Below are 15,452 nucleotides of genomic sequence, written 5' to 3'. Positions count from 1 at the left end.
ACAGTCGGTACCGAGCATTGAAGTGCGGTAATGGTAAAATTAGGATGGCTGTTTATCTTCTCGAAGGTGAGTCTTGGGTTGTAATAGTGAGAAGCTACGTAATGATTCTGGCAGTTTATCGAAGCTGAAGTACATGCGCAGCAGATTCTTTGATCTCCAGTATTATCAGATATGTTCAAATTTATAATTACAGCTCCGGAATGTCCGCATGCATTGTAGGGACGGCCTTCAGCAAGCATGATGTGGATGTATATTGAACATATTGCTGTTTCAGGGCTTCTTGTCAGCGTCGTGCAAAAGAAGTTCTCCATCTACCACATAACCCTTGTGGGTGGACTCATGGCTTCTGCAGGCGCCGTGGCATCTAGCTTCGCACCAAATATTGCTTGGCTTTGTCTGACTTTCGGAGTGATACAAGGTACCAGTAGTGGTGAGAGTATCTTCGAGCATTGTTCATCGGTCGTTTTAGCGCCTAACGAAAACAGTCGGCTGTAATTTCTTTACGAAAGGTCGTTTGATCAAGTGATAGTAGGGCCTGTGTTTTTTCCGCGAAACCCCGGGGTAATCCTTGTTTTCAAAATATTCGCACAATTTTCAATACACTGCTGTGGAATCAAGTTTTATCGTCATGAAGAGTCTGTACTGTTATACTTTCCCGTAATCTCATATAATTTAGCATGAAGCAAGAAAATTATATGAAGCACAAATTATGCAGTTTATATTATTAAGTTGTTATGAGAAGAGATTTTAAATGCTTGCGTTTTCTTTAATTCAAGCCAGGTAATATAGCAATACTGAACTTCAAGAGATCCACAATACGCTGCACAAATTTATCCACGCAAGTTCTTTCAAGGAAACCCAAGCCTTGCGAGTTAGACTAGTATGCATACGTCTAAATGCAAAATTGTACAGAGTGGAAAGAGATAGTGTGACCTGCTTTAGTTCGCAACCAACACGGAATTTTTGTCACTTCCTGATATTGGTCTACTAGCATACTTTAAAACCAGGGCTAGAGTTAGCCAAGATGCCCTCTATAGGCGGCCTGCAACGTGTGCAAGCTGTTCTGACTGCTGTATAAAGGCGATATGCTGCGTGTCCAGCCATTCTTCTCCAATATCACCACCTGATGGAACCAGCTGCCAGCTAAGAACGCGCTCCTTTGGGCAGATTGGTACATTTTTCTGAATGACAGCTATCAACAGCGCGACGCAGGGCACAGCACTGGAACCAAACCTCAGGGCAGAGCATTGAATAACATCCAAATACCTTTCTTCTTCAAAGACAGGGGTACAAACACCTTTGACAGTGGGTAGCGCGATGACTGCGGGGAGCCTGTACAGGCGCCCTGAAAAGATTTAGCCGGTTGTGCACAAACTTGCTGCTTCGGTAGGGCAGGTGCTTCCGATCATGAAAAGACAGATTCAGGTGCTATGCATAAGTATTGCAACACATTATTGTTTTCGCAATTCTCATCGCTAGTGGTCGCGGCGGCGTCACTCTACACGATTTTGAACCACCTTGCATCACGGGCAAGTGATGTCACTCTTGTGAGCTATTCAATTGTCTTCCCACGTCACGTCATTGGGAATTTTTTAGACATGCCACTCAATTGAGGTCACTTTAAGTAGAACTTTTAATGCATAGACTTTTCCTTAGCCTTCAAAATAAGTTCACGAACGCAATAAATTTGGATGCTTTTTCAATCCAATGTAGCACTTCCACCTGAGAAATGCGGAGGGGCTACCACAGCTGTTGCCTGTACACGTTCATTTCCACGTGCATGCGAGTTTAGTAGAAGAACATTACAACTGAGTATATTCTCGGCGGTTATATAGGTCAACGAGAGGCATTTCTTCCCTGCACGGGGCATAAGGCACAAGTGAACTGACGTCCTCCCGGGACAACGCTCTCTCGAGGGCCGCCACAGGCGCAGGCCTCGATGGCCAAATGACGTATGATAGCAACAAGAGGTGGTCGCAGACGCCTTCGTCTTCAAAAAAGTGTCCCTTTGAATATGCGTCTGCGTTCCGCAAGGGCGCGTCCCCCAATTGGCGCTACCTTATTTCGGCGGCCTGTTCAGCGGCCGTTCGTTTGGCGTGAGTCTGTTCTTTGTGCGCCTGCCACTCCTTTCTCGCACTGCACGGCCGCCTGTATTTCGTCGGCCGGTCGCGTCGCCTGCGGCTTCCGTAGGCATCACGAACCTCTGTAGTGTCTGCGGAGCCTTTGCACTATACGCTCCTCTTCCACTTGATACTTTTGAGGGCTCATTGTATCTCTAAAAGAGGCCTGAGCTAAAGATAGCGCACAAAATGCTACCTATCTGGGTCTATTTGTGGGGCGCGCACCTGTAAAGCTAGTGCAGTAAAAAGGCACCCAAGCATGCGCCCATGTCGTGGCAGCGTGCGAACGGGCGCGTGGGAGAGCGTGCGCATGCGCAATGAGCAAAGATGGGCCCAGCCGATAGCGCCCAACGAGTGGGCACGAACCCACATCGGCACTGAACCCTGTGGCTTATGAAATGAAATGCTTCGCATTTAAACAAGAGGTTCATCCTTAAATGTGGACATTGTGGAAGTTTCTTGAGGCTGCGGTGCATATATGCGAGGGACGATAAAGATAGCGACGATGGGTATTACTATTACAGTAGCGACGGCAGCTGATGGAACGTGGAGAGCTTCTCACAGTAAGATATGTGCAGCGATGTCTTTTTGGTTGACGTGCACATGTGGGGTACCAATGCGGTACTGCTGGTGTGTACAGAAAGCAAACTTCAGAGACTGCACGTTGTAGAAGATATCAGCGCCACATAGAAACTTCGTTTTAAAGCCACCTTCACCAGAGCAACGAGGCGGAGCGATTGCTGGCATTGATCACCGGTCTTAACACGCCTTCCGCACAACCCGTCCCGTCAGTAACGATGAAATTGCGTAAGCAAGAGACGCGTGAACAAGTTCGGTTCAAATCAACCGGCAGCGAACAACCCTTGCGGCACCACATGACCTTATGCCAACGCAGAAGGGACATACCGAAATGTTCGTAAAACGTAAATTGGCCACATTGTGCAAAAGTTGAGAGAAAACGCAACTGCTCAAGGCAAATATTTAGAAACTTAGCAGTCACGCACGCTTACATCAGCTCTTCGCCCATCGTCCTGTTGGGCGAAAAGAAATAAATATCGGTCATGCTGATCTCTTTATTTACGTTTAGCATTATTAACATATTGTCACCTGGTAGTGACGGTGAAGAAAGAAGCAGTACGGTGGAATACAAAACTAGCTTTTATTGGGCGAACCTGTGCCCACAAAACAGGCTACACTTATAGCACAACGATAGCGGCGAACACGGTCGGCGATCGTCGGAAATCTGATCAGCGGGTCAAGTGTGTCGGCTTTTATAGAGCAGTCGTCCAATTTTCCAGACTAATCATTCGGACCCGCGTGCCTTCCACAAAGTTCTACACCATTCGCGTCACGCGATGAAATCAGATAACACAAGGTTCGGCGACAACAGACAGCCGGGTAGAAGCATCGATAACTTTCGAGAAACTTCGGATACATGCAGACGCGTGCCGCGCTGTGCGATTACATTTCTTAAGCGGCGAAACGTGGTCGCCCGATAAAGATAAGTACACGTGTCAATACCCCCCTCTTAAAAAGCATCGACCCGATGCTGCAAACAAACGAAATAAACAAAAGCACTTGTAGCACAGAGAACAAAAAATAAGTACGTTAGCGTCCGTAAAAGGGTTTAAGGCGCACCACGTGGACCACTTCAGATCGTGCGCGGCGCCGCTGTGAATGCGAAATGCCGTCTGGCACGACCTCATAGTCCAGTGCGCCAATACGTCGGATGACCTTGTAGGGTCCGAAATAGCGTCGCAGTAGTTTCTCACTGAGTCCTTGTCGGCGTATCGGGGTCCATACCCAAACACGGTCGCCGGGCTGGTACTCGACGAAGCGTCGTCGGAGGTTGTAGTGTCGGCTGTCGGTCCTCTGCTGGTTCTTGATTCGCAAGCGGGCGAGCTGTCGGGCTTCTTCGGCGCGCTGTAGATAGCTAGCGACGTCAACATTCTCTTCGTCAGTGACGTGGGGCAGCATGGCGTCAAGCGTCGTCGTCGGGTTCCTGCCGTAAACCAGCTTAAACGGCGTGATCTGTGTTGTTTCTTGCACCGCCGTGTTGTACGCAAAGGTTACGCACGGCAGGACCGCGTCCCACGTCTTGTGTTCGACGTCGACGTACATTGCTAGCATGTCGGCGAGGGTCTTGTTCAGGCGCTCCGTGAGACCATTCGTCTGCGGATGGTAGGCAGTTGTCCTCCTGTGGCTTGTCTGGCTGTACTGCAGAATGGCTTGGGTGAGCTCTGCTGTAAAAGCCGTTCCTCTGTCGGTGATGAGGACTTCCGGGGCACCATGTCGCAGCAGGATGTTCTCGACGAAAAATTTCGCCACTTCGGCTGCGCTGCCTTTTGGTAGAGCTTTAGTTTCAGCAAAACGGGTGAGGTAGTCCGTTGCCACGACGATCCACTTATTCCCGGATGTTGATATCGGAAACGGCCCCAACAAATCCATCCCTATCTGCTGGAATGGTCGGCGAGGAGGTTCGATCGGCTGTAGTAATCCTGCTGGCCTTGTCGGTGGTGTCTTGCGTCGTTGACAGTCTCGGCATGTCTTGACGTAACGGGCGACGTCGGCGGTCAGACGCGGCCAGTAATACCTTTCCTGTATTCTCGACAGCGTCCGGGAGAATCCGAGGTGCCCAGCGGTTGGATCGTCGTGTAGGGCGTGCAGTATTTCTGGACGCAGCGCTGACGGTACAACAAGAAGGTAGCTGGCGCGGACTGGTGAAAAGTTCTTCACGACTAGATTGTTTTGAAGCGTGAAGGAAGATAATCCGCGCTTAAATGCCCTGGGGACAACGTCGGTGTTCCCTTCCAAATACTCGACGAGGCCTTTTAGCTCCGGGTCGGCTCGTTGCTGTTTAGTGAAGCCTTCAGCGCTTATTATCCCAAGGAAGGCGTCGTCGTCCTCGTCGTCTTGCGGCGGCGGGTCAATGGGGGCGCGTGATAAGCAGTCGGCGTCGGAGTGTTTTCTTCCGGACTTGTATGTTACCGTGACGTCATATTCTTGTAGTCTGAGGCTCCACCGCGCCAGCCGTCCTGAAGGGTCCTTCAAGTTAGCTAGCCAACACAATGCGTGATGGTCACTGACGACTTTGAATGGCCTGCCATAGAGGTAAGGGCGAAATTTAGCTGTAGCCCAAATGATGGCGAGGCATTCCTTTTCAGTCGTAGAATAGTTGCTTTCCGCTTTTGACAGCGACCGGCTTGCATACGATATCACCCTTTCAAGTCCTTCTTTCCTCTGGACTAGGACGGCACCGAGGCCTAGGCTACTTGCATCAGTGTGGATTTCGGTATCGGCGTCCTCGTCGAAGTGTGCAAGTACCGGCGGCGACTGCATGCGTCGTTTGAGCTCTTGATATGCCTTGGACTGCGGCATTTCCCACTTGAACGCCACATCACATTTGGTTAGGTGTGTTAGCGGCTCAGCGATGCGTGAAAAATCCTTGACAAAGCGCCTATAGTAGGCACACATGCCAAGGAATCTGCGCACTGCCTTCTTGTCAGTTGGCTGCGGGAACTTTGCGATGGCAGCTGTCTTCTGTGGGTCGGGGCGTACTCCTGATTTGCTGATCACGTGGCCTAGGAACAAAAGCTCATCGTAAGCGAAACGGCACTTTTCCGGCTTCAGAGTGAGCCCTGATGACTTGATGGCTTCTAACACTGTCGCAAGCCGCCTAAGGTGATCGTCGAAATTTCCGGCGAAGACAACGACGTCATCCAGGTAAACAAGGCACGTCTGCCACTTCAGTCCGGCTAACACAGTGTCCATGACGCGCTGAAACGTTGCAGGCGCCGAGCACAGTCCGAATGGCATGACCTTGAACTCGTAGAGGTCGTCTGGCGTGATGAAGGCAGTCTTTTCGCGATCTCTCTCGTCGACTTCTATTTGCCAGTAACCAGACTTGAGGTCCATCGACGAGAAGTATTTAGCGTTGCAGAGCCGATCCAATGCGTCGTCTATCCGTGGAAGGGGGTACACATCCTTCTTCGTGATCTTGTTCAGTCGACGATAATCGACGCAGAAGCGTAGGGTTCCGTCCTTTTTCATTACCAGGACTACAGGAGAGGCCCACGGGCTTTTCGACGGCTGCATGATGTCGTCGCGCAGCATTTCGTCGACTTGTTGCCTAATAGCTTCACGTTCTCGCGTCGAAACTCGGTAAGGGCTCTGGCGGAGTGGTCGAGCGCTCTCTTCGGTGATTATGCGATGCTTTGCAACTGATGTTTGTCGAATCCTCGATGACGTCGAAAAGCAGTCTTTGTATCGTCGGAGAAGACTTCTGATCTGTTGCTGCTTACTCATAGGAAGACTTGGATTCACGTCGAAGTCTGGTTCGGGGACAATGCTCATCGGGGTAGATGCGGCTGAATCCGAGAGGACAAAGGCATTGCTGGTTTCCACAATTTCCTCGATGTATGCGATTGTCGTGGCCTTGTTGATATGCTTGAACTCTTGGCTGAAGTTGGTTAGCATAACTTCCGCTTGCCCTCCGTGGAGTCGAGCGATCCCTCTTGCGACGCATATTTCACGGTCGAGCAGTAGATGTTGGTCGCCCTCGATGAAGCCTTCTACGTCAGCGGGTGTTTCAGTGCCGACGGAAATAATAACGCTGGAGCGCGGCGGGATGCTCACTTGATCTTCGAGCACACTCAAGGCGTGCTGACTACGGCAGCTCTCCGGCGGTATCGCTTGATCTTGTGACAGCGTTATCGATTTCAACTTCAGGTCGATGACTGCGCCATGTTGATTCAGGAAGTCCATGCCGAGAATGAGGTCTCGTGAACACTGTTGGAGGACAACGAAGGTGGCAGGGTAAGTCCGGTCATGAACGGTAATTCTTGCCGTGCAGATTCCAGTCGGCGTAATGAGGTGTCCTCCAGCGGTCCGAATTTGGGGGCCCTCCCATGCAGTCTTAACCTTCTTCAACTGGGCGGCGATGTGTCCACTCATTACGGAGTAATCGGCCCCTGTGTCGACTAAGGCAGTGACTGCGTGGCCGTCGAGAAGTACGTCGAGGTCGGTGGTTCTTTGTCTGGCGTTGCAGTTGGGTCTTGGCGTAGGATCACGGCTGCGTCGCGTTGAACTGAAGCTGGAACGTCGCGTCGTCAAGTCGTCTTTCATCGGTGTAGTCTTGGATTCCTGATTTCGTCGGGACGGCGGCGTGTCGTTATGTCGTCCAGGTAGTTTCTTCGGTGTCTTCGTCGGCGGCGGAGGATCTTCGTCAGTTCGACGAACAGCAACCGCACCTCCATCGGTTGCTGCTTTTAGTTTTCCGGATATGGGCTCGCTGACCGGCGCCGGGCTGGGCCAGTGTAAGGTCGGCGCTGCGGCGACAGGTAGCGGCCTGGTGATGGCGAACGCGACGGTCTTTGAGAGCTCTACTGAGTAGCGGCGAGGTAATCGGCGATATCGCGGGGGCGCTCACCTTGCTGCGGGCGCGGAGCGTTCACGGCGAAACCTCGCAGTCCCATCTCCCGGTATGGACATCGTCGGTAGACGTGGCCCGCTTCTCCGCAGTGGTAGCAGAGCGGGCGGTGGTCAGGAGCGCGCCAAATCTCCGTCTTCCTCGCGTAGGTGCGCTGGGCGACGGGTGGTCGTGCTGGCGGTGGCGGCGGCGGACGACGGAACTGCGGCGTGACAGGGCCCTGGCGCGGTCGCGGAGGGGGACCTTGACGGTGTGCGACGGCGGCGTAGGTCATCGCTTGCGGCTCAGGCTGGGTTGATTCAGGGGCTACTCCAAGTTGTTGTTGGAGCTCCTCACGCACGGCGTCGGCAATCGAAGCCACTTGAGGCTGTGATGATGGGAACAGCTTTTGTAGCTCCTCCCGCACGACAGCGCGGATAGTCTCGCGTAGGTGGTCGGTGGCCAGTGACTGAAATCCGGCGTAGTTTGTAGAGTTCGTGCGGCGGTCGAATTGCCGGTTTCGCATCTCGAGTGTCTTCTCGATGCTGGTGGCCTCGCGAAGAAACTCGTCGACGGTCTTCGGTGGGTTTCGTACCATTCCGGCAAAAAGTTCCTCCTTCACACCACGCGTCAGCAGGCGGACTTTTTTCTCCTCGGGCATTTCAGGGTCGGCGTGGCGGAAGAGACGGCTCATTTCTTCCGTGTAGATCGCGGTCGTCTCATTAGGTAGCTGCACCCGGGTTTCTAATAGCGCTTGGGCTCGTTCTCGGCGTACGACACTTGCGAATGTCTGCAGAAAGCCGCTTCGGAAAAGTTCCCAGGTCGTTAAGGTGGCTTCTCGGTTCTCGAACCACGTCCTGGTTGCGTCTTCCAAAGCGAAGAAGACATATCGCAGTTTGTCGTCGCTGTTCCAGTTGTTAAAGGTAGCGACTCTCTCGTACGTCTCAAGCCAGCTTTCCGGGTCCTCGAAAGTTGAACCGCGGAACGTCGGGGGCTCCCTGTGCTGCTGCAGCACGACGGGCGACGCTGGGGCTGCCATTGGGGTGGATTTGGTGGCAATCTTCCTGCTCGCCTCAGGTAGAAGTCCGTGCTCTGGGGGCAGTCCTTGCAGTCGGCGGCTAGCACGCTGGTCTTGGGCGATGTGGGTTTTATCCTCGGGCTTCGGGCTTGGATCGCGGCTTTGCGGGGGCGTTCGGTACATGAACGCACAAGCACCTCCACCAGATGTCACGTGGTAGTGACGGTGAAGAAAGAAGCAGTACGGTGGAATACAAAACTAGCTTTTATTGGGCGAACCTGTGCCCACAAAACAGGCTACACTTATAGCACAACGATAGCGGCGAACACGGTCGGCGATCGTCGGAAATCTGATCAGCGGGTCAAGTGTGTCGGCTTTTATAGAGCAGTCGTCGAATGTTCCAGACTAATCATTCGGACCCGCGTGCCTTCCACAAAGTTCTACACCATTCGCGTCACGCGATGAAATCAGATAACACAAGGTTCGGCGACAACAGACAGCCGGGTAGAAGCATCGATAACTTTCGAGAAACTTCGGATACATGCAGGCGCGTGCCGCCCTGTGCGATTACATTTCTTAAGCGGCGAAACGTGGTCGCCCGATAAAGATAAGTACACGTGTCAATATTTCCAGCACTTTCTGCTGGCGACGTATCTAGCCATATTTATTTGTAACCGTTTTTCTGCCAACTTGTTTCACTAAGTTGTCTGTTTCGGCAAGGGCAATGCACCAGGCTGCTGTGCTCAGGAAACCGACTTCGAAACGAGCAATTGATCAAACTAGGACTATTGGGTATGTGACGCTAAGTGCCCCTTTAAAGAGGCTATTTCACACCTACTTAGGTCACTGGATATGTGTCCCCAGCCATGGCTGCTTCAATAAACCTTAGGCTAACAACTCCTGCATATCATCATAGCTTGTCTCTCTCTCTCTATATATATAAGATTTTGAACCCAACTTGGGTTCAAAAAGGCTTGGGTTCAAAAAAAAGGCCCTTAAAATTTATCCGCCTCAGGGCGGAATCGAATCGGCGTCACATATATATTTAGACATTCGTGTCTGATTGTATACTCGCGCTCGAGAGAAGCGCGAACTTTGTGGTGCCACCGCTGGGTGGGGCAGCGTGTTGACTGGGAGGCGCAAGATGCACGCCCGGATGCACACAAGCTTCTTGTATGAGGCGTTCCGGCGGTGCCAATACCGTGACTTGTCACTACGTTACTTCAATGCTAATCGCATTAACGCCGACATTCCTTCTTAAACGGGTTCTATCAGAATTTTCTTCCTTTCCTTTTCTTGCATATTCTTCCCTCTTGCCTTTATGTGCTACTCCTTGAATTAAACAATTTGGTTCTTAGCCAGAGCTTTCTTATGGTTATTTCGTTGTGCCCTCTATCACGCCGTTGAGAGCTGTCAGACAACTGTAAGTTGATACCGCTCCACTAAAAATGGCTATACTGCTCTGCTTTTTTTAATCAACCAATTTGAATTAATTGCACAAATATTTGGTGAAATTGAGTTCTTCAGAAATTTGTAGGTGGATTAAAATTTATAAAAGGAAAATTTCTAGCTGAAAGTATCGCGAATCTAAAAGGTTACAACTAATCGGCAGAACAAGTACCACAAAACCGAATGCATTAATGAAACTTTGCTAAAATGAATACAAACTGTATGTAATTTATATATTTATGTCTTATATTCTCCATGTAATATGAAATTGGACAAAGTGAAAGTAAATGGCACTTACATTTTTGAATTTTTATCTCATTTTTATAAACTATTACCAAGCTCCATTCGCGAGCTTCTTCTTTAACATTTTTTTTATTTTTGAACGTTTTTATTCCAGGAGCCGGCATCGGAACCACACTACTAGGTGTGCTCATGTACTTGCTTCTCTATTTTGACAAGTACAAGGCCACTGCCATCGCCATCAAAGATGTAGGTACGGTCGCAGCTGGTGTAGCAGGCGTTCCCTGAACATCGCTCTTTGTAAAGGAATACGGTCTTCAAGGCAGCCTTCTTCTCACGGGTGGTCTGATGATGCACATCTTGCCACTAGTCATGCTAATCAAGACGCCTCGCCCTCTACAAATCTGCCAAGGCGACAAGGATAATGCTATAACTCTGACCTCCCCCCAAGCTAATGCAGAAAGCGCTCCCACCGTGGAAATAGCGACGAAGTTGGTGGAACGGAAGGAAAGGTTTGTGCCGTCTGCAAATGAGAAACGGCTGGCGTCCTCAAGCTGCTCTCCGAATATGTTCACAGTGTTCAAATGGTACCCCTTTTTTGTTTTGGTGCTGCTGCAGGTCATATCAGACTACAGTTTTTCAACTTTCATGACCACCATAGTAGATTACGCTGCAGACAAGGGAGCAGAGCTCGAGCGCGCCAAGACAGTTATTATGTTCACTGCCATGGGACAGGCTATGGGGCGGGTGGTTGTGCCCTTGGCGTCGGACAAAATTTCTTTCAGCCGCTCTCCCATCGCCGTGACATGCCTTCTTGCGACGGCTGTGTGTTTTACCGTCATTGCGCGCGTCTCAGGTTTTGAACAAGTCGTAGCACTCGCTTGCATGGCTGGGGTGGCCCAAGGTTACATCCAGTGTATGAGGCCGGCGCTGGTCGCCGACCATGTCGGCATGGATCGATTCAGCTTATGCTGTGGAATTGGAGGACTTGTCGGTGCGCCCCTGTGCCTCTCTGGCCCAGCAATTCTCGGTAAGTACACGTACAAAGCCCTCAAATGAGCAACGCACTAGTGGTTTTGTGTTGTTTTATTGTAGTATATGACATGATAAGTAGTATGCAACATTAATTCATAGTTTTAACTCTCGAACTAAAATGTTCATTTGAATAACTTGTCTGTGTAAGTGTCTTTTTCGTTTGCGCAGTCATTGGGTCTGGGTTACTGACTGCAAGGCGAGAAAGTTGGGGTGACCGCTTTGAGCTAGGCACGCGTCGTAGTGCATACCGTGTAGAGAACGGCCCACTGTACTCTAATAATAGAGAAGCTTATTAATGCGTGGGCGTTCTTAGGGCAATCTAGCCACCCAAGTTGGGGCCAAAAACGTTCATTGAAGAGCGGCACACACCTGCTGGCACATACCCAGTGACGCAAGTTGGCATCCAAGAGGTTGATTGAAGTTCAGGACACATCGAGTGGCACGTACTTAGTGTTCCAAGCAGGCGCCAGACAGTTTCTTCGAACAGCGGTAACTACCCACTCCCTAATATACCGTCACCCATGACGGCGTGAGGAGCGGCATGTGTGTCCACATCGCCATATACTCAGAGGCTCAAGTTGACCCGATGGTTTGTTTTGAAACCTGCTACCTCAGCACAGCGACCCGATCCACTACGTATTCGAGTGCTAATTATCCAGTGACTCATGTAGGTGGCAACACTTTTATAAAAAAACATGAATGACAGAGACAGCCCTTGTAAAGTGCGCTAAGCACCCGCTAGCGCATTACAACTATGAATGGGGAATGCTGGGAGAGGCTTCTGTTCCTAGATGAAACTAAAATAGGCTAATGATGATGATAAATGTTGTCATTATGAGGCCAATGAAGTTTATTCTCGATTATCACAGAAACGAACACAACGACTTCCTTTTGGTCGCATAGAAATAGAAAACAGCAGCGATAATGGCGAACGCTCTCGTGGCGTGGTCCTTACATTCCTGTCTCACAAGCGAAATGTGGAAAGAAACCAGGAGGGGCCAAAACGCGGAAACGCACCGCTACGTCCGTGATACTGAAAGTGTTAACGCCGGCTGTTGATACTTTTTTGTTCAATTCATGGCCGTCAGGCCCGGGCAAGCATCCCTAAGGTCGTGTGTGTTCGCGCGTTTCCCGGTATCTGTGGATGATATGCACATGCGCTTGTCACATTGCCGATGTACATGGCAGGCTCGTAAACGTGGCACGTGCGCAATGCAAGCGTGTACTTCAGCACCACTAAGTGCTGAAGTAGTGGTTTCAATCTTGGCAGCACTACGTAATCTTGCTTTCAATCATCTTGCCTGAAATAAGTGCTGACAAGCCAGACGTAGTGCTTGTAGTCGACACAGGTTCGAAGCTAGGCCGGGCGCGCTATACAGAATACAGCCTTCAGTGCAGTCCCTGCGAATTCGTCAGTGGAGGTTATTTTTGCGAATAAGTATACAGTGAATACAACAGTCGAACAGTCGCCAGGTAACTGATTTATTCAATGGTTAGAGTTACGGATATTAAACGCTGGAGAAACACAACGCAAAGAAAAACGACCAGTGTCTTTTAGTAAAACGTGAGCTCGCCTTCCTTCGTGTTTCGTCAACCCAGTGATCTATTGCTCAGTAAAACGTATTCAGCTAAATTGGGATCGAACCTACATGCCTAGTGGAGGTACAAGTGAAATCCTTAAATAGTGTTTGTTAAACATTAAAACTTCAGTTAATAAACAAATTACAACAGTCATATATGAAAACGTCAGTTAACCTTGGCCGTTCACAACCACGTGGAACAGTAGGGGTTTCTTTATTAAAATTTTTGTGGTTACATAAGCACCGAGTTTATATTCAGGCGCTATTTATCCTTCAGAGACAACGCCGAGAGTTAAATAGCTATTGTATTATTTAGAATTACATCCTTATTACTCATGAAAGTATGTCTCTCTAGATTTAAACATTTATAAGGAGAAAACTGAAATCCGTTGTTTATGCATCAAAGCTCATTGATTGTTCCACAGGTTACGTACTTTTGCTTTAAAATAAAATAGGCAATCGTTTTCTTTTTATTTCATTTTCTTCAGGTTTTTTCCGGGACAACCGTGGTTCCTATGACAAGCTCTATTTCATGCTTGCTGGACTAAACCTTGGTGTAGGCATGCTGCTTACAGTGCTGGTGTTTCAAGCCTTGATTCAGCGGCGATGTTGTGCCCCTAACTGTCTTCTGCGTCAACGCTGGAGACGAAACATGTGAATGAGACCACCGCATTTGTATGACAGTGTCACATCGTGCATGTATTATTATAAGCACTGATCAGAGACATAGTTCTTGCCACTGAACTCGACAGCCGTCAATGACGACTATTCAGGATAGCACATGGTTTAGTTCATGCAGCACGAATGACTGATGAGTGCTGCCAGTGCCCGGACGCATTGGCCATGAGTGCTCCGCTGAACTTCAGGCGCAAATATCAGCCGTCGAATTTTATTAAATTTCAGAGTATGGCATCCGCGAACAAGTGGTTAAGGACAAATGGGGATCCCGCCAACTCATGACCTTGTAGAGTTCGAAACAATTATGTTGGCCGAACACACATGTTGGAATCTGCGTGAAGCGAAGCGTTTGTAAAATAATCATTTAAACGCTAAAAAAAAAACCAATGTGACGCCTACATTTTTCTATTGCCATCCTACGCAGATTGTTATTTCATGCTCAGTTTCTCTCGAGAGACCAAACTATGGCGAAGTCCTCAGAGCAGTTCATGGAAATGCAGGCTTCGAGTCGACGCGGTGGCGTCAAAAGGATGAACGGATACCTGATGCTTTTCAAACGACGAATGGTGATGATATGAGTAGGCAGAGATGAGCACCACGCAAATCACAGATGATAAAGGGTGTATAATTCCTCCGTTTGACTGCTGCATGTTAGACCAAATGGCCCGTTGTAGGCAGGGGCTCTCGTTCGCAGACGCTGTGGTGGCACGTGTTGCACGACGTGACGCACTCGCCAATCGCTTCAAGGAGTGGCTTTGTGTTAACAAGAGGGAAACATGCTTACGATTCTGGCCAAATAGAGCTGCGGGGTATCTTACTGGAAGAGCGCGGTTCAATCCCACATTCGTAGAACACCTTTCACTTGTTTTCAGTGTGTGAGCAATTTTCCAACACAGCGGCAGGCATGATCATAAAAGTCCGGGACCGCTTGCCAAGAAATCTTTCCATCGGAAGGATATTGTTTACTGGGGAAAACGCATATAAAATATGCGATACCTCATTGCACACGTTTTGGTGATTCTTTTGGAGTACCACTAACGCGTTTGACAGTCTACTTGTGATGCTCCTCATTCCTGCCACGCAATCAGTCCTAGCGAGTAACTTATACGCTTTACGATACATTTCCTTATCCGGTATCAACGTGTTTTAAATCGGAAGCTTTCTTGAGTTACTTCGCCGCCCATTTCGAATGGTCCTCGTACAATCACGCGCGATAAAAACAGGACGCAATAAAACGTTTCTCCGCTAGGTCTGTGCTAGCTGCTGTATTCTCGACCAGACAATGGGGGCCACTGCTAATGTGCCAGAGTCGACAACTTGCTGCTGTCTGCTGCGTGGCCAAGTAGGCACTAGGGTTGAGCATTGGGAGAGTTGATATTGCATTTTACAGCGTTCTGTTGTTTCATCTGGGCGGCTCGGGTTGTTCCATCCTTTCTATGTTGCGCTATACAAGTTTTAGAATGCAGTGCACTGTACTTTCATCTGGCTGGCTTGGGTTGTTTCTTCCTATCTATGTTGCGCTGTGCCACTTTTAGACACCTAGTAGGCAATTTTGGTCACTGCGTATGTGCCATTGGGCATGTACTCGAAGTGACAGCTTCAGCTGTGCGTATTTCATATTGGTACTTCGCCATTCTTGGGCAATCTCCGAAAATGAAGGCGCCAGGGTCGCGCAAGGGGTACACAGCCTTAAATATTGCAAAGCGATGTTTGTGTTTTTACCTACTTCTTCCACTTCACACTGATGTCAGCCGATCTTGAACAAGTGGAAACCCGGTTAAGAGTAAAAAGCAAAGGAAGTAAAAAGCGCAAGTGCGAAGCACCACCATTTATGCTGGCGTTGCTTCGATCACACAAAGTAAACTGTGTCGTGGTGGCACTCAGCATTGTTTTTGACAGTGAGACTGCCTCTTCGTGTGTCTGCT

The 15,452-nt window shown here is 49.4% G+C and overlaps 1 protein-coding gene across 2 annotated transcripts in view; it reads left to right on the top strand.

The window, feature by feature from the left end:
- LOC142576394 (monocarboxylate transporter 9-like) overlaps positions 1–13,761 on the top strand; it is a 69,182-nt gene extending 55,421 nt beyond the window's left edge. For both annotated transcript variants that reach the window (XM_075686513.1, XM_075686512.1), the window contains exons 3-5: positions 275–418; positions 10,392–11,264; positions 13,338–13,761. In XM_075686513.1, the coding sequence (XP_075542628.1) occupies positions 275–418; positions 10,392–10,522 (275 nt within the window). In that variant the 3' untranslated portion in view covers positions 10,523–11,264; positions 13,338–13,761. The remainder of the gene's footprint in view (positions 1–274; positions 419–10,391; positions 11,265–13,337) is intronic.
- Positions 13,762–15,452: the final 1,691 nt, after the last annotated feature.

The sequence above is a fragment of the Dermacentor variabilis genome, chromosome 3, assembly GCF_050947875.1.
Source record: "Dermacentor variabilis isolate Ectoservices chromosome 3, ASM5094787v1, whole genome shotgun sequence".
NCBI lineage: Eukaryota > Metazoa > Arthropoda > Arachnida > Ixodida > Ixodidae > Dermacentor > Dermacentor variabilis.
This window is presented reverse-complemented; position numbering and strand designations above follow the sequence as displayed.